The sequence below is a fragment of the Bos grunniens genome, chromosome 9, assembly GCF_055505025.1.
Source record: "Bos grunniens cultivar Pamir isolate PY7600 chromosome 9, Bosgru_T2T1.0, whole genome shotgun sequence".
NCBI classification, from domain to species: domain Eukaryota; kingdom Metazoa; phylum Chordata; class Mammalia; order Artiodactyla; family Bovidae; genus Bos; species Bos grunniens.
The window spans coordinates 42,719,827-42,744,726 of record NC_141173.1 but is presented as its reverse complement, the minus strand read 5'-3'; the positions used below and the strand labels follow the sequence as shown (position 1 = coordinate 42,744,726).

The following is a 24,900-nucleotide window of genomic DNA, read 5'->3' as shown; positions in this document are numbered from 1 at the left end:
GATTTGAGGGTGGTGGGAGACCGTTAATAGTGTTCAAAGTTCTACCAGAAATGTACTTAGTCTAGGTTTCTAGTCTAATTTTCTGTTACTTTCCTATATATATATATCTGCCTCTAGTCAACAGAACTATTCACTGATCACTTATTATATAGACATACAGACAAGTGGAACAAAATAGAATACATGGAGACCTGATACACCATTGAGTTGGCACTGAAAAACAGTGGAAAAAGATGGTCTAGTCAGCCAACAGGGATGACACAATTGATTATCTTTGTGAAAAGTAAAATTAGATATCTACCTTTCTGAACATAAACATAAATTCCACAGAATCAGTGTCCTAAACTTAAAGGGAAACTTTAAAACTTCTTGAATAAAATATAGAGGATTTATCTTTGTGACCGTGAGGAGAGAAAGACCTGCTTATACAAGATATGAAAGCTTAAATTATAAAGGTAAGTTGGATACATTTGATCCAACTAAAATTTAAAACTTATAGTCAACAAAAAGCTCTCTAGAAAGGTTAAAAGGAAGACCACAGACTGGGAGAAAATATTTACATCAAAAATAATTGACTTAGGGAGGTGGGAGCGAGGTTCGAAAGAAAGCTGACATATGTATACCTGTGGCTTATTTGTGTTGACATATGGCAAGAAACCAACACAATGTTGTAAAGCAATTATCCTCCAATTAAAAAAAAAAAAATTGACTATAGATTGCTATCTAGAATATATATAAAGAACTCCTACCAAAAAGAAAAAAAAATCAAGCTGGTAGAAAAATGGTCAAAGAAGAGTCTGTTTTGGGGGAATAAGTAGTAGATACCACAAAAAGATAAGTAAATCAGAACATATTTTTAAAATGAAATGTTCACTCTGAGGAAGAAGGGTACAAAACGGGGGGGGGGGGCATCAACTGTATCTAATTTTTTTTAAATTTTGGAATAAATATGTCAAAATATAAAGATTTGATAATTAGATTAGATTGAAAGCTAAGTAACCAGGTGGTCAATATTTTCTCCAATTTAGCCTATTTATAATATTCCATAAATGTATCTTTAAGTGTAATTGCGAGATATTTCAACAGGTTAGTTGATTTTAAGAAATAATTTTAAGGAAATTATAACTTTCCCTGATAATATACTTCTACTGGTTCAGCATTTGCTTCTTACAAATAGACTGAGGAAGGGGTATTATGAGCTCAGAAAGTACTCAGCAAAGCATAGGAAATATCTTCGTAAAAGGTTTTTGGCTGAGTGAAAACCTCTATTTGGAAATGAGAGAACTATAAAGAAAAAGCACCTCTAACCCATGCTATCATCTCCAGTGGAGATGTGCAGATATTAGGACCTGAACACTGAACGTACATTTCAGGCCAAAGTGCCACAGCCATGTGTAGCTTTTTCAGAAGTGTGAAGCATAGCTCCAATGCATCCGTAGTCCCTTCATGGCAATGAAGAGCACCACAGAGCTGCCTTCAGTTAACTTTGCCCTGATGAACCACAAGAAGTACCCGTAAGTATTTCTCCCAGAATCATACTGCCACCTGGCCGGGGGTGGCTTGTCAGCAGAGCAGATACAGGTAGCGTTGCCTTTTCCTCCAGTTGCCTCCCATTCAGTTTCCTCTCATTATCCATGCTGTATCAATAATGATATTTATATGAGATAATCTGGTTGGGCCATTCTCCTGCTTAAGGCTTCCCAGTGCCCTCCAGATAAAGTACAAACTCATTAGCACGTTCTACATAGTTCTTGAGAGCCTGCCTGGTCCCTGCCTCTTACCAGCCTCATCCGTCTTTGTTATCAGCTGTCCCCAGCTGTGACAAGCTACTTAAAGATTGTTAGACAAGACAGGGACCTTCTCTTGCCTCTGGGTCTTTGTTGAGGCTGCCTGTCTCTGTATCCTTTTACTTATGGCTCATCTCCCATGGCCTACCTGGTGACCACACGTTCCTTTAGTACATGCCATGTCATGTTTTCTGGATTGCCTAGATCTGCACAACTTAGTTCACTGCCTGATACAAAGTAGGTGCTCGATGTTCAATTCATGACTCTGGAATAAATGAAAAAAAAAAGAGGAATATTTGAATGAATAACAAAGCAATCACTGAAGAGTCACAAAATACTTTTCTGCTGACTCTGAAGTCAGTTGCCCATGAGCCTATCCTTATGTCTGTGTGAGAGTATTGGTGTTTTTGTGAGTTTTACATTCACTTGCTTCTCTGTGGACATGTTTGTGTTCTCATTTCCTCCATAGTGCCAGTTCTTTGAAAATCCAGGAGAAGCTTGGATGGCTGTTTTAATCCCTCAAATTCAGAACCTCAATTGGGTTCAGACTGGAATATTTTCCACATCTTTCTTTTGATAAACTGCAGGTCAGTTTGAAAATTATACTTATGTCCTAGATGTCCCTCTGAACAAGTGTGGACTTGGAGTAGGTCACACCTAAGCTAGTCCAGAATTTGAATTCAGTCAGGAGTGAGTAAACTGGAAGGATTTGCTGAAGAAATTAGCTCATTTGTCTGACATGTATCAGTTCAGTTCAGTTCAGTCGCTCAGTCGTGTCCAACTCTTTGTGACCCCATGAATCGCAGCACGCCAGGCCTCCCTGTCCATCACCAACTCCCGGAGTTCACTCAGACTCATGTCCATCGAGTCAGTGATGGCATCCAGCCATCTCATCCTCCGTCGTCCCCTTCTCCTCCTGCCCCCAATCCCTCCCAGCATCAGAGTCTTTTCCAATGAGCCTTAGAAACGCTTGTTACTTGAATGCATGCAGCATTAAAAAGTCATTTGCATCTTGCAATTCTGTTGTAATCAGAAATTGAGCTATTGCTTAGGCTAGTTGTTTTAGAGATTTAAACTCACCCCCCACCCTCCTCCCGCTAGTTGTTTCGCTACTTAAAGGCTTAATTATACTAGTAAACTGAACAAATTGGTGTACTTTAGGTTACAAGGGTTCTTTTGCAAATCAGCTGAAGGCATTTAAAAAAAGATTTTCATTTAAAAAGAATTTATGGGTGCTAACATATAGTTCAGTTTTTTAGTTTTTTAATGGTCTTCTTAGAAACCTGAAGTGAAAAAAAAAAAAAAAAAGAAACCTGAAGTGATTTACTTTTATCAAACAGTGGTTTATGTTGAGAATGATATAATGCTTGTTTTTAAAAGATGTAATTATGTTCAGCATTCCAGCTGGAATCATTGTTTCTGATTCTGTCATTTTGGGAGATAATAATGGAATGGTGAGGGGTGTGTGGAGAAGCAGGAAAAGTAATATTCCTGCATTTTAAACAAATTGAAAACTCTTTTTATTTTAAAGCACCACCATTATTATCTTAATTGTCCTAATGGAAATTATGCTTGACTAGCAAGTGGACAGTAACCCAGAAAGGTGGAGGACATGCTATTTTAATTTACAGCTTTGATGAGAATCACCTTGGATTATTTTTAATGCTTGAATTTTAATATTATAAGGAACAAAGGATAAAGTTAGAATGATTAAATCAAAATATTTGGAATGATGGACGACAGATGTTTACCTTGCAGAAGTTAAAGGAATAGTTTTGAAAGCAATTGTCTAAAATGCTAATATGTAGATACTTTTGGAATAATTTAAGACTTAATTCAAAAGTAAAAGTAATACAGTAATTAATCACTTTTACAAATTTTGCATTTTGTTTTACCCAACTTTTTATTTTGAAAAATTTCAACAGTACTCTTAAAACCACTTAAAATGGTCAACATTTTGCTGCATTAGGGTTTTTTTCTCTCAGTATTTTCCCTTTAATCATCTGAAAATAAGTTGTAATATTGAAACACTTGACCTCCAAAAACATCATTATGTATCCTAACAAGGACCTTTCCCTGCATAACTATATTACCATTGTCACACCAAGAAACTTTTTTTTATTGGAATATAATTGCTTTATAATATTGTGTTAGTTTCTGCTGTACGAGGAAGTGAATAGAATATATGTATACGTATATTCTCTCCCTCTTGGGCCTCCCTTCCCCTCTACCTCCATTCCTACCCATCTAGGTTCTCACAGAGCACAGAGCTGAACTCCCTATGCTATACAGCAGGTTCTCACTAGCTGTTTATTTTATACATGGTAGTGTATATGTTAATCTTAATCTTCCAGTTCATCCTACCCTTCCCTTCCCCTACCTGTGTTCCACATGTCTGTTCTCTACATCTGTGTCTCTATTCCTGCCCTGGAAATAGTTTCACCTATACCATTTTTCTAGATTCCACATACATGCATTAATATACAACACTTATTTTTCTCTTTTTGACTTACTTCACTCTGTATGACAGACTCTACTTCCATCCACATCTCTACAAACGATCTAGTTTCATTCCTTTTTATGGCTGAGCAATTTTCCACTGTATATATGTACCATATCTTCTTTTTTTTAAAAATTAACTAATTTTATTTTTGGCTGGGCTGGGTTTCATTGCTGCGTGCAGGCTTTCCCTAGTTGCCAGGAATGGGGCCTACTCTCAAGTTGAAGTGCTTGGGCTTCTCATTGTGGTGGCCTCTCGTTGTGGAGCATGGGCTCTAGGGCACTCAGGCTTCTGTAGTTGCAGCTCGTGGGCTTAATTGCTCCCCAGCATGTGGGATCTTCCCAGACTGGGGCTGGAACCTGTGTCCTTTGCATTAGCAGGCAGATTCCTAACCACTGGGCCACCAAGGAAGTCCCTGTACCATATCCTCTTTATCCATTTATCTGTTGCTAGACAGTTAGACATTTAGGTTGTTTCCATGCCCTGGCTATTGTAAATAGTGCTGCAGTGAACATTGAGGTACATGTGTCATTTTGAATTATGCCTAGATTTTCTTAGGGTATATGCCCAGTAGTGGGATTGCTGGGTCATATGGTAGTTCTGTTTTTAGTTTTGTAAGGAACCTCCATACTATTCTCCACAGTGGCTATATCAATTTACATTCCCACCAACAATGCAAGAGAGTTCCCTTTCCTCTACACCCTCTCCAGTATTTACTGTGTGTAGACTTTTTGATGTTGGCTATTCTGATGGGTGGTTAGAATGTGGTACCTCATTGTGGTTTTTTTTGAAACACATATTTGGCTGTGCCGGGTCCTGGTTGTCACACTCAGGATCTTTGATCCGTTTTCCTTGTGGCATGCGGGATCTTTAGCTGCAACATGTAGGATCTAGTTCTTCGACCAGGAATTGAACCCAGGCCCTCTGCAGTGGGAGGGGAGGCTTAGCCATTGGACAACCAAGGACGTCCCTCTCATTGTAGTTTTGATTTGAATTTCTCTAATAATGAGCAGTGTTGAGCATCTTTTCATGTATTTGTTGGCCATCTGTGTATTTTCTTTGGAGAAATGTCTGTTTAGGTCTTCCACCATTTTTTGATTGGATTGTTTGCTTTTTTTTGACATTGAGCTCCATGAGTTGTTTGTATATTTTGGAGATTAATCCCTTCTTGCTTCATTTGCAAATATTTTCTCTTAACGTTGATGCAGTGATATAGGGTCACTCAATTTAGCAAATAAAAATAAAGTCTAGATAAACTTGAATTTCAGATAAATAATGGTTTTTTAGTGTATGTATGTCCCGTGCAACATTATATCATGTCAGTGTGAAACTCAAATTTAACTGGGCATCCAGTATTTTATCTCATAATATAAAGTAATTAATATGGGCTAAATATGAAGCCCATATTTAAATTTCTTCAGTTGTCCCAAATGTTCTTTTAAATATGTGTTTGTATGTGAATCCAGTAATCATGTTTTACATTTGACTTTGTCTAATAAAATTTTGATAGAATAATTATCAGGTATTTACTTTAAAAACATAAACTCATGTTCAAAAGATTCTTTGTGTGAAAGTGGGCTTTCCATGTATATGAAATTAAAAACATAAATTTTTACTAAATTTAGTGATTTGGAGTGTCATCACCAAAATATATAACAACTAGGACCCCAAACACTTGTGACATTAGCACATTTCCTTGTTGGGTGACTGGCAATTTAGTCATATTGTTTAAAAAAATTTTAATAACATTGTTTCTGACAGCTGCTTTTCTTGTTAGCCTCCCTTTTGATTTAGTGTTATAGTGTTCTATTACTTATTATAGTAAGTCTCCTAAACTTGAGATGCTCTCTTGACTCATTACCTGTGAGTTGTTTTTTAGGTTCCACATATGAGTTCATACATTCTTTCTCCGTCCGATTTATTTCTCTTAGCATAATGCCTTCAGTGTCCATCAGTGTTGTCCCAAATGTCAGAATTCCTTTCTTTTTTAATGGTTGAATAATTTCCATTATGTGTGTGTGTGTAACACTTCGGTTGTTTCCGTTTTTTTGGCCATTGTAAATAATGCTGCAATGAACAGGGAGTTGTAGATATCTCTTTGAGCTCGAGTTTTCATTTGGATAAATATCCAGAAGTGGAATTGCTAAATCGTATGGTAGCGCTATGTTTAATTTTTTGAGGAACCTGCATACTGTTTTCCACAGTGGCTGTACCCATGTACATTCCAGCAGTGCATGAGGTTCCCTTTCTCTACATCCTCAGCAACACTTATTTCAAGCAGGGCTCCTCTGGTTGCAGTGTGAGGGCTTCTCATTGTGGTGGCTTCTCTTATGGGGCATGATCTCTGAGCACATGGGCTTCAGTAACTGTGGCATGTGGGCTCAGGAGCTGTGGCTCCCGGGCTCTAGAGCACAGGCTCAGTAGTTGTCGTGCATGGACTTAGTTGCTCCGAGGCATGTGGAATCTTCCCAGACGAGGGATCAAATCCATGTCTCCTATGTTGGCAGGTGGATTCTTTACCACTGAGCCACCAGGGAAGCCCTGGAGATCTTCTTTATCTTGCCCTCCTGCTTATTTTGACTTTGTGTTCAACTTGGCTTATGTCAGAGTAGCAAACTAGCATCACATCTATGCAGCGTACTGCCCAGAAGACAAGAGCTCTTTCACCTAGAGATGAATAACAGAACTCCCCTTGGTTGAACTTAGTCATAGACTTACCCCTGAAACCCTCATCTGGTTGTGGAGGATAGAGCAGGGAGTAGGACCGTTCTCATCTAAAGGACATGACGGCCGCACAGTTGTATAAGATTGCTGAGAAGAGTCTGAAAGCCCTGAGGAGTACCCCTTCATTTTGTCAACAAATCTATTTCACTGGTTAGTTTACAGTGTCTCTGAACAATTCTCTAGAGCCTTCTTAGCTCCCTTCAAGCTAAACTACGCTTCCCCCATCACTTTCAACAGATGTCTACGTCTTTATAAAGAGAAAACAGAAGGCATTGTGTTGGCCCTCCTTCAGCCTCCTATATGAAGTTGCAATCCCAGAAGTCTGGGTGAATGTGAAGGAATGTGAAAGAAAGTCAGTATCTTAGTATGAGTTTTTTCTGTTTTTAGCTATCCTTCCATATTTATTTTTAATTTTATTCCATTAGGTAGGCGTACAGTGATTCTTTGGAATATATTGAGATTGCTTCTAATTGCTTAGAATATGAACAGTATTTGAAAATGTGCTCCCTGTTCTTGAATGTATTCTTGATTTGTTTGGTAGAGTTTATATAGATATGAAATAGCTTAAGTGTACATTAATGTTCAGATCTTTGAGAAGGGTGTTGCAAAGGGTGTGATGTTTCTTCTTTTGTGGTCCATAGGTTTGGATAGAGGTGGGTATCAGCACATGAAGTTTGCAGTCTTCAGTGTGAGTGAGTGGGCCTTGTGATTAGGCGTGCAGAGGTGGGCAGTGGATGGGAACTCCCCTGTGCTGTGCCCTGAATCCAATAGATAAGGAAGCAGCACAATAGATAAGGTGTAGAGTTGATGTGGCTTACCCAGAGTCATGTAGCTAATAAGTAGCAGAATCAGAATTTGTACCAAGATCTTTTCAGTTCAGCTCTACTACTCTTTCCTTGTGGAGGTAGGTAATAGTTTTCCACTATCTTCCAACATCATCCTTATGCTTACTATCTGCAGAGTCTATAATACAGTATCACTGTATCCCTATCAAAAACCCATTAGAGAAGGTGTCATGATCCTACTTCACAAATTCCCTAAGATATAGTTAACATGACAAATTTTACAGCTGGTCACTTGAGAAACTTATGTTCAGATTTCCAAGTTTTTGTCTAGTGTGAAGTGTGTGTATTTTAGAGGTTGGGCATGTATCAGAGTTCTGGTAGGAAACTGTTCACAGCAGTTTCAAATAAAGACTGAATCAAGAAATGACTTAGAGAGTCATGGGCAGGGCAGTCCTAAGGCAGCAAACAGGGCATGGAGGAGTGAAGGAGTAGCCCGCAGAGAGCTGGAGCTGTGGCACGAGGACCTCATGGCTCTGGAGGGAAGCCTCTCTGCCAGAGACACAGCCTGGAAGCAGGGAGGCAGCGGGAGAGAATGACCAGGCTTTCTCTCCACCCGCCTCCCTCCAGTCTCCTATAAGCAGTGCCTCCCAGAGGCTGAACCCAGCTGGCAGCCAGCTAGCAGCCAGCCAGCAAGGTTTCCCCCTAGGGTAGAGAGCAGGACATCCGAGGCTTGTTGGGGGACGGGAGCATGTGGCGCATCCCAGCACCTAGGACCCAGGCCAGGGTGGCGTGCTCTGAGACATAAGAACACGTTACAGGAAATTAAAACATTGAGAAAGGGAATTTAATGGACCTGAAAAATAGGGTAAATTGTGAGAAAATGTAAATTAGGAACATGTAAATGATGTGGGTTCCTGTGTAGTTATTTTGAAGAAACTGTGTAAACCCAACTCTCCCTGAATTCACTATGATGAATAAAGAATTTAGAAACTTCTTTAGGACCCATTTTACAGCCTTGTAAATAGCTTTACTGTTCTCCATTCAATCCTCTGACTTTCCCATTAAAATATAGATTTTTAATCCTTTGAAATAATTTCAATAATTTTTGGAAGACTGAAATTTTATTAGGAAAAAATCAGCTTGCTTCTCCAAGTAAAAATACTTGGTGCATATAATAGAGTTTAGATGGATGATATCTAACATTTATCATTAGGGGACTATCCATTGTGTTTATCAACTTCTTTGGAGTAAAATCTTTCTTTGGAGTAAAATCTGCATCTTAAATAGTATTTATGCTATACTAGATATCTGTGATTTCACATGTTTGAGAATCTTTTCCTTTGGTACTCTATAACCATCTGGTACCTCTTTATCATCTTCTAAATGTTGCCTTAAATATAATATAAATTATGTATGTAATATATAATGTAGTATGATGGTGGTGGTGGTGGTGGTGGTTTAGTCGCTAAGTCGTGTCCGACTCTTGCAACCCCATGGACTGTAGCCTGCCAGGCTACTCTGTTCATGGGATTCTCCAGGCAAGAATACTGGAGTGGGTTGCTATTTCCTACTCCAATAATGCAGTATAATATTTGGCAAACTGCTTTTTCAAAAATATATTAACTTTGGGTAAAACAGAAGAGAGGCCCAAGTGAGATATATATGTGTGTGTGTGTATATATATATATATACACACACATGCATATATTTGTATTAACACATATATGCATATATATGTGGATTTTTTTTAGCAGTGTTGAGTTCTTGCCATGTCATCTTTCCCCTCCCATCTTTGTTAAATTTTTGCCTTGAATTTCACTGATTCAGCACATGTTGATTATATTCTGACTAGACCCTGGACAATTTCTGCAAATTATGTTCAGTCCAGTTCAGTTCAGTTGCTCAGTTGTGTCCAACTCTTTGCAATACCATGGATTGCAGCATGCCAGGCTTTGCTGTTCATCACCAACTCCCGAAGCTTGCTCAAACTCATGTCCATCAAGTCATTGATGCCATCCAACCATCTCATCCTCTGTCATCCCCTTCTTCTCCTGCCTTTGATCTTTCCCAGCATCAGGGTCTTTTCCAATAAGTCAGTTCTTTGCATCAGGTGGCCAAAGTATTGGAGTTTCAGCTTCAGCTTCAGTCCTTCCAGTGACTACTCAGGACTGATTTCCTTTAAGATTGACTGGTTTGATCTTGCAGTCCAAGGAACTCTCAAGAGAGTCTTCTCCAACACCATAGTTCAAAAGCATCAACTGTTCGGTGCTCAGCTTTCTTTATAGTCCAACTCTCACATCCATACATGACTACTAGAGAAACCATAGCTTTGACTAGATGGACCTTTGTTGGCAAAGTAATGTCTCTGCTTTTTAATATGTTGTCTAGGTTGGTCATAGTTTTTCTTCCAAGGAGTAAGCGTCTTTTAATTTCATGGCTGCAGTGACCATCTGCAGTGATTTTTGGAGCCCAAAAAACTAAAGTCTCTCACTGTTTCCATTGTTTTCCCATCTATTTGCCATGAACTGATGGGACCAGATGCCGTGATCTTCATTTTCTAAGTGTTGAGTTTTAAATCAACTTTTTCACTCTTCTCTTTCACTTTCATCAAGAAGCTTTTTAGTTCTTCTTCGCTTTCTGCCATAAGGATGTGTCATCTGCGTATCTGAGGTTATTGGTATTTCTCCCAGCAATCTTGATTCTAGCTTCTGCTTTATCCAGCCTGGAATTTTGCATGATATACTCTGCATATAAGTTAAATAAGCAGGATGACATTATACAACCTTGACGTACTCCTTTTCCTATTTGGAACCAGTCTGTTGTTCCATGTCCAGTTTTAACTGTTGCTTCCTGACCTCCATACAGATTTCTCAAGAGGCAGGTCAGGTGGTCTGGTATTCCCATCTCTTTCAGAATTTTCCACAGTTTGTTGTGATCCACACAGTCAAAGGCTTTGGCATAGTCAATAAAGCAGAAATAGATGTTTTTCTGGAACTCTTGCTTTTTTGATGATCCAACGGATGTTGGCAACTTGATCTCTGGTTCTTCTGCCTTTTCTAAATCCAGCTTGAACATCTGAAAGTTCATGGTTCAGGTACTGTTGAAGCCTGGCTTGGAGAATTTTGAGCATTACTTTGCTAGCGTGTGAGATGAGTGCAATTGTGCAGTAATTTGAACATTCTTTGGCATTGCCTTTCTTTGGAATGAAAACTGACCTTTTCCAGTTCTGTGGCCACTGCTGAGTTTTCCAAAATTGCTGGCATTCTGAGTGCAGCACTTTAACAGCATCATCTTTTAGGATTTGAAATAGCTCAAGTGGAATTCCATCACCTCCACTAGCTTTGTTTGTAGATGCTTCCTAAGGCCCACTTGACTTCACATTCCAGGATGTCTGGCTCTAGGTGAATGATCACACCATCGTGGTTATCTGGGTCGTGAAGATCTTTTTTGTATAGTTCTTCTGCTTCTGTTAGGTCCATGCCATTTCTGTCCTTTATTGTGCCTATCTTTGAATGAAATGTTCTCTTGGTATCACTAATTTTCTTAAAGAGATCTAGTCCTTCCCATTCTGTTGTTTCCCTCTATTTCTTTGCATTGGTCACTGAGGAAGGCTTTCTTCTCTGTCCTATTCTTTGGAACTCTATATTCAAATGGGTATATCTTTCCTTTTCTCCTTTGCTTTTAGCTTCTCTTCTTTTCTCAGCTATTTGTAAGGCCTCCTCAGACAACCATCTTGCCTTTTTGCATTTCTTTTTGTTGGGGATGGTCTTAATCATTGCCTTCTGTACAATGTCACGAACCTCTGTCCATAGTTCTTCAGACACTCTCTCTATCAGATCTAATCCCTTGAATCTGTTCGAATCACAGCAAAATATGTTGTGAGCAAGTAATCAATTGCTGTGACATTGCCAGTTACTTTCTGTGAAAGTTGCTTTCAAAAGATTTCTAATACATAAAATGTACTTAGAGATTATTAAGTTGTATATAAGTTTTCTAATTTGAAGCTGTTTTAAAATTATTGAGGGAAAAAAATTGTTGAGGAGCACATTGGTTTTTTTCTGGAAAGTTGAAAATAGAATAACCAATGTATAAGAATGGTTCATGTAAGATATTAAAACAAGGCAAATTAAGGACTTTTGGCAGGAGTAGTTTCTTCTTTCTCTTGAGATTTAAGAATAGATGGAGAGTTGATGTGCAGAAGAACACAGGAAAGGCATCCAGTTGGCAGAATCAAAGCAAAGCAGATTCTTTTGCCTAAACTGATGAAGGTTCTTCTGGAAGGGGCTGATGAAGTCAGGGGCTGGATTTATAGAGAAAGCTAAGAGGAGAGCAAGAGAGGTTTCTGAGGCATACCAGAGTGAATCCACATATTAAAAAACAAAAGTGTTATAAAAGATCCTGAAATCTAGCTTTTGCAAATGTTCTCTGTCAAATTATCTACTGCTGTGGTGATGCTAAATGGCATAACCTTTGCTTCCTTCCACTTTTGTTGTTGTTTAGTCATTAAATCATGTCTGACTCTTTGACACCGAATGGACTGTAGCCCACCAGGCTCCTTTGTCCAGGGAATTTCCCAGGCAAGAATACTGGAATGGGTTGCCATTTCCTTCTCTAGGGGATCTTCCAGGGATCAAGCCTGTGTCTTCTGCTTTGGCAGGTGGATTGTTTAGTACTAAGCCACCTGGGAAGCCCCCTTTCTGCTTTTATCCTCTCTGTACTCTCTTGGATCTGGCTCTCCTTGGTTTTTACATAGGTGTCTAGGAACTGTCATAGAGTTTGAAGGTTACTCTTCTAAGTGGAACAAAATTTAGAATGGTAATTTGGGTTGATAATAATGTTGGACAAAGAGAAGTTCCATTTTGTTTCTTTTTGAGGCCTTCATCCTCCTGCTTTGGTCTGTACTTGATTGCTTTCTTGTCCTGCTTGTGCCACTGTAGCCTAGGTGTTCATATTTCTGCTGGGGAAGATTTTTTAAGACCTTGTAAATGTGGAATGTCAACTTCCATTTTCACACTTGATGGTTAGATGGGAAATCATTGTCTCTCAAATTTTATTCAAGTTTATAAGTTTTTTATGACTTGTCTCTACCACTTCCCTCCTCCACTGCCACCTTGGATGTTTGTAAGATTTTCTTTATTTTCCTTGTGTCAGAAATTTCAGGATTATGACTTGGTGAGCAAGAGTAAGTTAAGTTGCTTCAGTCGTGTCCAACTCTTTGTGACCTCATGGACTATAGCCCACCAGGCTCCTCTGTCCATTGGATTCTCCAGGCAAGAAAACTGGAGTGGGTTGCCATGCCCACCTCCAGGGGATCTTCGAAACCCAGGGATTGAACTGGTGTCTCTTATGTCTCCTGCATTGGCAGGCAGGATCTTTGCCACCAGCACCACCTGGGAAGCTCTTGTGACTTGGCATGGGTCTTATTTCCCTCGTTGTGCTGGATGCTTACTCTGTCCTCCTCATCTTAAAATTTCATCCTTCAGATTTGAGAAAAATCTTAGGTAATTTCCTTCTCTCTTTTTTATCTTTTCCCTTTCTGGAATTCCTTTTGGTTAGCTCTTGGACCTCCTGAATTAATCCTGTAATTTTCTTACATTTTCCATCTTTTATTGTTACCATTTGTTTTATTTCTGGAATTTTATTTCTGGTACTGTATGTTAAATTTCAGAGTACTCTCCTTTGTTCTTAATATTCCTTTTTAGAAATTGCATTTTGTTCTTGCTTTATAGTTTTAATAACTTATTTTCCTCAGCATATTAATTATACTGGTTATAGTTTTATTTTGATGTTTCCTTTTGCAGTCTGTTTCCTCTGTATATTTGCTGTGGTCTCCAACTTTCATAATGAGAGTTTTTTTTTTTCCCTTCCAATTTCTATTGATTCTGAGCTGTCAAATCATTTTAGTGTCATTTCAGATACTAATGAGCTGATTGAAGGCTGACTCTTAAGAGATTTGTTGACTAGCGTACTTTACTGTAAGGTGATCTGATAGGGATCCCGTTCTTTCTTTGGGAGAAACCAACACACAAGTGCCTTTTTCTCTGGAAACCATTTAGTTTCTCCATAAAAAGTCTTCTGATCTCTTGCTTGCTGGGAATGAACTAGGCTGTCATTGTTTGGGGAGCCCATTTGCAAATGAGTGGAACGATTACATGGTTAGTAAATGGTGAAGGAGGTGTAAACTTAAGTTGTGTGACTTCAGAGCTTTGCTCTGAGCTACTGATTCTTGCCTTCTATGTTAAAATGTAAGTGGGGCATCATAGCCTTTTATATCAAGTTTTTTGTACTTACTGTGTGCAGTAGCCTGTTTCACTCCTATATATAGCTTGGTTAGGAACACTGTGTATGATGATATTCATTTATTTCCACATTGGAGATTTATAATTTTTTCTTAATTTGCAGCTTTTTTCAAGGAGCAAACCTCCAAGGGGCCTGTATGTTTATGGAGATGTGGGTAAGTGTGTTAAAATAAGTTTTAAGTGGTCTAAACAAAAAGTTTCCTAGCTTTCACTCAGAGAAAACTTCCATTTCTATCTTTCAACACACCACCAGCAGGAATAGGATGAGATGAGGTAAAACAGGGGAGAGGAGAGGATTGTAGATTTCTTAGGTTTTACTTTTATTTCTCATGGGCTGTGACTGTAGTTGAAGGCATGATTAGTTAGCATGTTAGGTGCAAACATTATTTAATGCATAAAGTGAATTGATCTCAGTGACAGAAATCATCTCTAGATAGGTTATTTGATAAATCAGAATCTCATTGCTCAGTGCTGTTTGACTCAACTTAATAACTTAAAACAATAAGTTGCTCATTTTAATTTTAATTTCCACTAATACTTCTACTCATAATCTAAACTCTTGCCCCTAATTTAGTTATCTTCAGTCTATTGATGAGTGCACATTCTAAGCATATAAGTGGTAACATTTCCTTCTCGCACTTCCAGTCATTGGGCATGAAGACTCATTTTCTTGGAAACTTTGTGAACTGTCAGTTTCTCTAATATGTGGGCGTGCTCAGTCATGTTCGATTCTTTGCAGCCCTGTGAACTGTAGCCCGACAGGCTCCTCTATCCATGGAATTTTCCAGGCAGGAATACTGGAGTAGGTTGCCATTTCCTACTCCAGGAGATCTTCCTGAGCCAGGGATTGAACCCACATCTCTTGCATCTGCTGCATTGGCGGGCGAATGCACCACCTGGTAAGCCTTTCTGTAATAGATTTTCCTAATCAGTTGTCTTGCTTCTTCCTTGACTTCATTATTGATGAAGTTGTCTGTTTTCTGGTTTCGATTTTCCTTCAACCAAATCCTTTTGTTCTAGTCCTAAACCTTTCCCTAGTTATCCACCTTCACGAATGCCATGAAGGTGGCTCTTCTGTCATCTGGCCTTATGGCTTGCCAATCACTTCTTTATTTGGCATACTCAAAGTATTTGATGTAACGAGACCAGTTTTCAGTTCAGTTCAGTCGCTCAGTCGTGTCTGACTCTTTGTGTCTGACCCCAAGAACTGTATCAGTTTTAGTCCTTGACTGATCAACAAGCCTCAGACTCCCTTGTAGCCATAACAGATTTTCATTGTGAGGAAGTGGTGGCAGAGGTTTATTATCTTAGTAAGAATTTTAGGATAATAGGAGTTGTATTGGAGAAGGAAATGGCAACCCACTCCAGTGTTCTTGCCTGGAGAATCCCAGGGACGGGGGAGCCTGGTGGGCTGCCGTCTGTGGGGTTGCACAGAGTCGGACACGACTGAGGCGACTTAGCAGCATTAGCAGCAGGAGTTGAATAAGTAGTTACACTGCCTTAAAGGTCAAACTGTTCTTTTCTTTTCTTGGTCCTCTCTCTTATTCTGATGTTTATTAATGCCTCTAAATGTCTGTTTTACATTTATAGATTTAGCAAATCTAATAAATGATTAGTGTTCAGTTTTTAAAAAGGGAATGATAGAGATTCTTGAAGTTCTTTTATCTTTCTTTCTAAATTATTAAAAACATTTTTATTGGCGTTTAACTGCTTTACAATGTTGTGTTAGTGTCTGCTATGTAGGAGAGTGAGTCAGCTATACGTACACATGTATCCCCTCTTTGTAACTGCAGAGCGTTGAGTAGAGTTTCCTGTGCTGTGCAGTAGGTTCTCCTGAGTTTTCTGTTTTATACATAGTAGTGTATATACGTCAGGCCCAATCTCCTAATTCATCCCATCCGCCCTTTCCCCTCTTGGTGTCTATATGTTTGTTCTCTATCTCTTTGTCTCTGTATCTGCTTTGCAGATAGGTTCATTTGAGCCATTTTTCTAGATTCCACATATACATGTAAATATATGGTATTTGTTTTTCTCTTTTAAGTTCTTGAAACTTGTAGATTTTAAAAATGTGAAAGAATCTCAAACTATTCTTTTTCTTTGTTCATCAGCTAATTGGTATTTCTGAGACCAATGTATGCTTACTCAGCATCTAATTTATATCAGGTACTTGATCAGATTATGTGTCTGCACCTTTGGCTATCGCTAGGAGATCTCATTCTGTAGTCATCTCTCATTTTTTTGCCTCTTTGGAGAACATTTACTTCCTGTACCTTTACTTTCATGTTCAGTCATTGCTAAAATCAGAATCTTTGTTTCCCCTGTTTCTTTAACCACTTAACCATAAATGAAGATGCTTAGTAAAGCACAACAGTTTCCACTTCTGCAAAAGGACTTAAAAAGCACAAATATGGAGGTTGTTGGATTTTAGTTTTGAAAATACAACCATATTCTAACACATTGAAGGGAGGTACAATAAACATAATTCATCTGAATGTTTGAAAGAATTAGAAAAGATGTGATAACATGGTATATTCACATAGGCTGGATGTGTGGTAATCTTTGGCTATGCACATCTTCATAATGTAGAGAGGGGAAGAGAAAGGAATTCTGAAACAGGAAGTGAGGTGAACATTTTGGTGGCTTTACTCTTTAGTTTAGAATTCTTACAAAATAGATAATAAAAGATAGGTCAAATTTTCATTTTTGTGGGGCTTACTGGCTGGGAGAGTAGCCTCGGCATGTCTTCACAAGCTCTTATTCTTTGTTATTTTTCTTTTTTAGACTTGGGAAACAAGTATTCAATTTTAAAGAGACTTGATGGAAAAGATGTCTGTTTTATAGCAATCCCTTTTCCTCTCCTTATTCCTGCCCTTGGCTTGGGCTCTGTTATACCCACCTCACTCTGCTCTTATCTTCATAGGTGTGTTGAGATAATCGATCAGATAGGCTAGGGAACCCCAGGAACGTTGATATCATCATGGTTCAATCTTGAGATGTTTCATTAACAAAAAGCTTATTATATCTCATGCAAAAACCAAAAGCTGCAGTAGTAGTATTTTGTGGCTTCATTCTTATCCTACAGCTGGCTTTCTTACAGCAAGGTTTCAGCTCTAGACTAACAGAATGTGTGATGACAGGGTTAATGATTTCTCTCATGTATCAGAAGAGAATAAAGTCCCTTTTTTGCGGTCTCCTGGTTTAACCTCACTTGTTTCACACTAGTAATTTTACCAGTGGAAAGGTAGACTGGTTTTAAGGTTAGGAGTTGGAAAGCAAAATTCTGCTAAGTGGGAGGTAATGGTGGAAGCTACCACTTCCAGCTCCTTCTGTGGGGGAGTTGGGGGTGGAGGGTGTCACCTGTGAAAAGAGCACCACTAGAGGAGGCTCTTGAGTAATGATTTTTGGCTTCCCAGCTATGGGCTTAAAAGTTAGAACTTACTAGAGTTTACATGGCTTCCCAGGTGGCACTAGTGGTAAAGAACCCTCCTGCCATTGCAGGAGATATGAGATGCAGCTTTGATCCCTGGGTTGGAATGATCCCCTGGAGAAGGGCATGGCAACCCTCTCCAGTATTATTGCCTGGAGAGTTCCATGGACAGAGGAGCCTGGTGGGCTACAGTCCATAGGGTTGCAAAGAGTCAGGCATGATTGAAGCAACTTATCATGCACAAGAGTTTTAGGTTTTATAAATGACTCCCCTAGTAAGATTGATTGTCTTATCTTGAGAAAATTACAAGGTTTTATTTAGGATTCTGTAGATGCCAAAGCCGGAGAAGGCAATGGCACCCCACTCCAGTACTCTTGCCTGGAAAATCCTGTGGATGGAGGAGCCTGGAGGGCTGCAGTCCATGGGGTCGCTAAGAGTCGGACACGACTGAGTGACTTCCCTTTCACTTTTCACTTTCATGCATTGGAGAAGGAAATGGCAACCCACTCCAGTGTTCTTGCCTGGAGAATCCCAGAGATGGAGGAGCCTGGTGGGCTGCTGTCTATGGGGTCCCACAGAGTTGGACATGACTGATGTGACTTAGCAGCAGTAGCAGCAGATGCCAAAGCAAAATTGTGAGGTAAGGGAAATTTAGTGTTGGTTTCTTCCTTACTTTTCCCCAGCATTCTTCCAGTTACTTGACAAATAAGCACCTGCCTTGTGCCCCGTTGTCTGTTGTTTCTGGAAATGTAATGGTGAATGAAAGCAGACACAGCCTTTGCTCACTCAAGGTTTACAAGCTGTGGCAATGGCTTTTTTGGACATGGCTCACAGGTAGTAATTTACTTTACATCCTGAGGTAGTATATCCTTGGGTGTGTGCACACCACACACGTATAAACTTCTTTATCCTGTAAGATTTCCTATAACCTGGACATTGCTGATGCACACTGAAGTGTGATGTGAGTCTTCCAATTTTGTCTTTTTCAAGATTATTTTGGCTATTCTATTGCCTTTGCGTTTCCATGTTCATTTTAGAATTCATTTGTTCATTTAAAAAAAATCTTAGGATCCTGAGATTTCGACTGGGAGTATGTTAAAGACATGTTAAAGATCAATGTCTACAGAGAATTGATAACTTAAAATATTGAGCATTCCAATCTATCACCATGGTATATTTCTTAATTTTAAAATATTTTCTTTAATTTCTCTCAGTGGTATTCTTTAGTTTGTAGTACAGAGGTCTGCCATGTGTTTCGATAAATTTGTTCCAGTGTCCAGTGTATTTTATGTTTTCTAATGCTGTTGCAAATGGTTGTTGTTGGTCATTGCTCAGTCATGTCCGACTCTTTGTAACCCCATGGACTGCGGCACGCCAGGCTTCCCTGTCCTTCAGCATCTTCCAGAGCTTGATCAAACTCATGTCCATTGAGTTGGTGATGCCACCATCCCACCATCTCATCCTCTGTCATCCCCTTCTCCTCCTGTCTTCAATCTTTTCCAGCATCAGAGTCTTTTCTAATGAGTCAGGTCTTTGTATCAGATGGCCAAAATATTGGAGCTTCAGCTTCAGCATCAGTCCTTCCAATGAATATTCAGGATTGATTTCATTTGAGATTGACTAGTTCGATCTCCTTACAGTTCAAGGGACTCTGGAGAGTCTTCTCCAATACCACAATTCCAAAGCATCAATTCTTCAGTGCTCAGCCTTCTTTGTGGTCTCTCACATCCATACATAACTATTGGAAAAACCGTAGCTTTGACTAGACGGACCTTTGTTGGCAAAGTAATGTCGCTGCTTTTTAATATGCTGTCTAGGTTTATCATAGCTTTTCTTCCAAGGAACAAGCGTCTTTTAATTTCATGGCTGTAGTCACCATCCACAGTGATTTTGGAGCCTAAGAGAATAAAATCTGTCACTGTTTCCACTTTATCCCCTCTCATTTGCCATGAAGTGATGGGACCGGATGCCATGATCTTCGTTTTTTGAATATTGAGTTTTAAGCCAGCTTTTTCACTCTCCTCTTTCACCTTCATCAGAAGGCTCTTTAGTTCTTCACTTTCTGCCATAAGGGTGGTATCATCTGCATAATCTGAGGTTATTGATATTTCTCCCGGCAATCTTGATTCCAGCTTGTGCTTCATCCAGCCTGGCATTTCACATGATGTACTCTGCATAGAAGTTAAATAAGCAGGGTGACAATATACAGCCTTGACGTACTCCTTTCCCTATTTGGAACCAGTCTGTTGTTCCATGTCTGGTTCTAACTGTTGCTTTTTGACCTGCATACAGGTTTCTCAGGAAGCAGGTAAGGTAGTTTGGTATTCCCATCTCTTGAATTTTCCAGTTTGTTGTGATCCACACAGTCAAAAGCTTTAGCAAATGGTATTGTATGTTAACATTTAAATTTCCAGTTGATCACTGCTAATATGTAGAATCAATTGATTTTTTGATGACTTTGCTAAACTCAGTATTAACTCTAGTGGTTATTTGGTAGCTTCTTCAAAATTTTTTTGTGTATCCAATCATGTCTGTAAATAAAAGAATTTACTTTTTTCCTTTACAATGTCTATGCCTTCTGTTCAGTAGTTCTTTTTCTTGCCTCATTTCATTAGCTAGGATGCCATACGGTGTTGAATAGAAGTCATGAGAGTGGGTGTCCTTGTGTCAAATTTTGGGGAGAAATGTTCAGTCTTTTCTAGTAAGTATGATGTTGACTATAGGGTATGTGTGTTTATGTGTCTGTGTGTGTGTTAATGTATTAGTTTTTTTTTGTTGTTGTTGTGGCAACATATATATAATATAAAATTTACTATTTTAACCTTTTTAACTGTATGGTTCAAAGGCATTTTAAGTACATTGAAATTGTTGTGCAGACATCACCTCTGTTTGTCTCCAAACATTTTCATCTTCCCAAACTGAAACTCTGAACCTATTAGACAATAATACCCCTCCCTCCCAGTCCCTGGCAACCAACATTCTACTTCTGTCTCTAGGAATTTGACTACTTTCAGTTCAGTTGTTCAGTTGTGTCCGACTCCCTGTGACCCCCATGGACTTCGGTACACCAGGCCTCCCTGTCCATTACCAACTCCTGGAGCTTGCTCAAACCCATGTCCGTCGAGTCTGTGATGCCATCCAACTATCTCATCCTCTGTCATCCCCATCTCCTCCTGCCTTCAATCTTCCCAGCATCAGGGTCTTTTCCAGTAAGTCAGTTCTTTGCATCAGATGGCCAAAGATTTGGAGTTTCAGCTTCAGCATCAGTTCTTCCAGTCAATATTTAGGACTGATTTCCTTTAGGTTGGACTGGTTGGATCTCCTTGCAGTCCAAGGGAGTCTTAAGAGTCTTCTCCAACACGTCAGTTGAAAAGCATCAATTCTTTGGCGCTCAGCTTTCTTTATGGTCCAACTCTCATATCCATACATGACTGCTGAAAAACCATAGCTTTGACTATATGGACCTTTGTTGGCAAAGTAATGTCCTCTGCCTTTTAATATGCTGTCTAGGTTGGTCATATTGTCTCTTCTAAGGAGCAAGAGTCTTTTAATTTCATGGCTGCAGTCACCATCTGCAGTAATCTTGGATCACTCACTGCTACTTTAGGTATCTCATGTAAGTGGGATCGTATAATGCTTACTTATCCTTTTGTTTCTGAGTCATTTTATCTAGCATAGTGTCTTCAAGATTCATCCATGTTGTAGTGTGTGTCAGAATTTCATGCTTTTTTTAAGGCTAAATAATATTCTGTCATATTGTTTATACCAATTTTGTTTATTCATTCATCTACTGATGGATGTTTGGGTTGTTCCCATCTTTTGACTAGTGAATAATGCTGCTGTAAACATTGATGTACAAATATTGTTTGAATCCCAACTTTCAGGTGTCTTGTATATATCCAGAAGTAGAACTGCTAGATCACCTGATCATTTTATGATTAATTTTTTGAGGAACTGCCATACTGTTTTCCATAGCAACAGCACCATTTTACATTCCCACCAGTAATGTACAAGTTTTCCCATTTTTCCGCATCCTTATCAACCTGTGTTTGTTTGTTGTTTTCATAATATCCATTGTAATGGATATGAAGTCATATCTCATTGTAGTTTTAATTTGCATTTTTGAAATGTTATTGAGTATCTTTTCACTGTAGGTTTTTTGGTATTTGTCCATTATGAGGTCAAGGAAGTTTGCTTCTTTTTTTGTTTGCTAAGAGTTTTTACTGTGAATTTGTGTTGAATTTTTTCAAAAATTTTTTCAAACATTGTGAGAATTATATAATCCTTAAAAGTTTTTAACAGGAATGTAGTTGATTTACAATGTTGTGATACTTTCTGCTGTACAGTGGAGGGAATCAGTTTATATATATATATATATATATACATCCACTCCTTTTTTTTTTTTTTTTTTTTTACATCCACTCCTTTTTAGATTCTTTTCCCATATAGACCATTACAGGGTACTGAGTAGGGTTCCCTATGCTATACAGCAGGTTCTAATTGTTTTCTGTTTTACATATAATAGTATATATATGGGCTTCCCTGGTGGCTCAGATGGTAAAGAATCCGCCTGTAATGTGGGAGACCTCGGTTCGATCCCTGGGTTGGGAAGATCCCCTGGAGGAGGGCATGGCAGCCCACTTCAGTATTCTTGCCTGGAGAGTCCCATGGTAGAGGAGCCTGGTAGGCTATACAGTCCATAGGGTTTCAAAGAGTCAGACATGACTGAGGCAACTTAGTACACATGCACAGTATATATATGTCAGTGCCAATCTCCCAATTTATCCCTCCCCTCTCCTTATCCTCTGGTAACTCTAAGTTTGTTTTCTATATCTTTGACTTTACTTCTGTTTTGGAAATAAGTTCACTTATTCCCTTTTTTTAAGATTCCACATGTAAGCAATATCAAATGATATCTGTCTTTCTGTTGTTTGACTTACTTCACTCAGTGTGATAATCTCTAAGGCCCTCCAAGTTGCTGCAAAAGGCATTATTTTGTTCTTTTGCATTGTTGAATATCATTCCATTGTATATATGTATCACATCTTCTTTATCCATTACTCTGTTTATGGACATTTGGGTTGCTTCCGTGTCCTGGCTATTGTAAATAGTGCTGCAGTGAACATTGGGGTGCATCTCTCTCTTCTTTTTTTTTAAAATATATTTTATTTATTATTTGGCTGCACCAGATTTGGGTTACAGCCTGCTGAACCTTTAGTTGTCACATGTGGGATCTAGTTCCCTGGCCAGGGAGTGAACCAAGGACCCCTGCATTGGGAGCAGGGAGTCGTAGCCACTGGACCACCAGTGAAGTCCCCATATATCTTTTTGAATTATTGTTTTCTTTGGGTATATGCCCAGTAGTGGGATTTTTGGGTCATATGGTAATTCTGTTTTTAGTTTCTTAAGAAACCTCCATACTGTTCTCCATAGTGGCTGTACTACTTTACATTCCCACCAACAGTATAGGGGGATTCCAGGATTATCTAATTTTTTTTTTAAATTGACACGTTTTTCTAGTCTTATTGAGACGTAATTCATATATAACATTATGATTCGTATGTGACATACGTAAGCTTAAGTTGAACAACACAGTGAATGTATTGCAAAACTAAACTTATTTCAAACTTACAGCAATAAGTTTAGTTTCCATTCATTATCTCAGTTTAATATAAATATATATGGATGTGAGAGTTGGACTATAAAGAAAGCTGAGTGCTGAAGAATTGATGCTTTTGAACTGTGGTGTTAGAGAAGATTCTTGAGAGTCCCTTGGACTGCAGGAGATCCAACCAGTCCATCCTAAAGGAGATCAGTTCTGAGTGTTCATTGGAACTACTGATGTTAAAGCTGAAAACTCCAATACTTTGGCCACCTGATGCGAAGAGCTGACTCATTTGAAAAGACCCTGATGCCTGGAAAGATTGAAGGTAGGAGGAGAAGGGGATGACAGAGGATGAGATGGTTGGATGGCATCACTGACTCAATGGACGTGAGTTTGGGTAAACTCTGGGAGTTGGTGATGGACATGGAGGCCTGAGGTACTGCAGTCCATGGGGTCGCAAAATGTTGGACGACTGAGCAACTTAACTGAACTGAACTGAACAGTATAGGAGGGTTCCAGGATTATCTAATTTTTATATGTTGAATTTTATTGTGACAGGTAGTTAAATAAGTTACTTGCCAGCTTGATTCATTTGAAGTATTTTTTTTTTAATTGAAAACTTCATTGAGGTAATTATAGATTCAGATGGAGTTATAAGAAGTAATGCGGAGAAATCTCTATGCACTTTACTCATTTCCCCACTAAGGCAACATTTTGCAAAAGTGTAGTATAAATATCAAAACCAGGATATTGACATTGATTCAATTCACTGATCCTATTCAGATTTCTCCAGTTTTAATTATATAGTCATCCCTAGGTATCCACAGGGTATTGGTTTCAGTAGTCCTCGAGGATATAAAAATTTGGAAATATTCATGTCCCTTATATAAAATGGCATAGTGCAAGGAATGCACTGGGAGTTCCACATCAGCTGTGCTGTACTCACTTAGGTGTGTATATTTATTTCTATACAGTTTCTCACCTATGTAGGTTCATATATCCACTGCCTTAGTCAAGGTACTGAACAATTGTATTACCACAAGAATTCCTTGTATTGCCCATCATTTTATAACCATACCTATTCACCCTCCATTTCTACATCCTGGCAATCACTAATCTGTTCTCCATTTCTAAAATTCTGTCATTTCAAGAATGTTATATAAATAAGAAAGCTTGTAACTTTTTAAGTTTGGCTTTCTTTTTTTTACTCAGCATAATTCAGTGGACCATCATTCAAGTCGTTGTATGTATCACTATCTCTGGAAATGGCTCATCTCACAGCTTTCTTTGGCTCACGTTATGAGGTATCACCTTACACGTGAACAGCTGTTACTCAGTGAAAGACTCAAGAGTGCCCACGTGTTGGTTTCTGGGGCCCTTTCGTTATAGAACTGCCTCCTCTCTGGCACTTTGCCTCACAAATTTCACCTGCATTTTTGGACTCCCACAATCCTGATCTCTTAGCCCAACTCAGTTAGACCTGGGTATTTTACCTCTTTCTGTGCAGCAATCTGAAAAGTGCCTGCAAGCTAAAATCTGGAGTGACATAGGGCTCATCTTCTTAATCCAGTTGTCTGCTGATGGGCAATTGGGTTGCTTCCACATTTTGGCTGCTGTAAATAGTGCTGCTGTGAACATTGGGATGCATGCATCTTTTAAAGTTGGTGTTTTCATTCTTTCCAGATATATGCCCAATAGTAGAATTGCTGGATCATATGGTAGTTCTATTTTTAGTTTTTAAAGCTATCTCCATACTGTTTTCCATAGCTACTG

General features: G+C 38.9%; 1 protein-coding gene across 9 annotated transcripts in view; it reads left to right on the top strand.

Moving 5' to 3' along the window:
* The window catches only part of AFG1L (AFG1 like ATPase), a 198,849-nt gene that overhangs the window by 31,585 nt on the left and 142,364 nt on the right, over nt 1-24,900 (top strand). For 6 of the 9 annotated variants that reach the window (XR_015132959.1, XR_015132961.1, XM_086317454.1 and 3 more), the window contains exon 3: nt 14,199-14,250. The exons of 1 other annotated variant lie outside the window; for it this stretch is intronic. Coding sequence is in view for 5 of the 8 variants with exons in the window: in XM_086317454.1 (XP_086173580.1) it covers nt 14,199-14,250 (52 nt within the window). In the remaining 3 variants the exon portion in view is untranslated. Of the gene's footprint in view, nt 1-14,198; nt 14,251-14,834; nt 14,995-18,756; nt 20,224-24,900 lie in introns of those variants that run through there. 2 more of the 9 variants (XM_086317451.1, XM_086317450.1) reach the window with 2 other exon arrangements.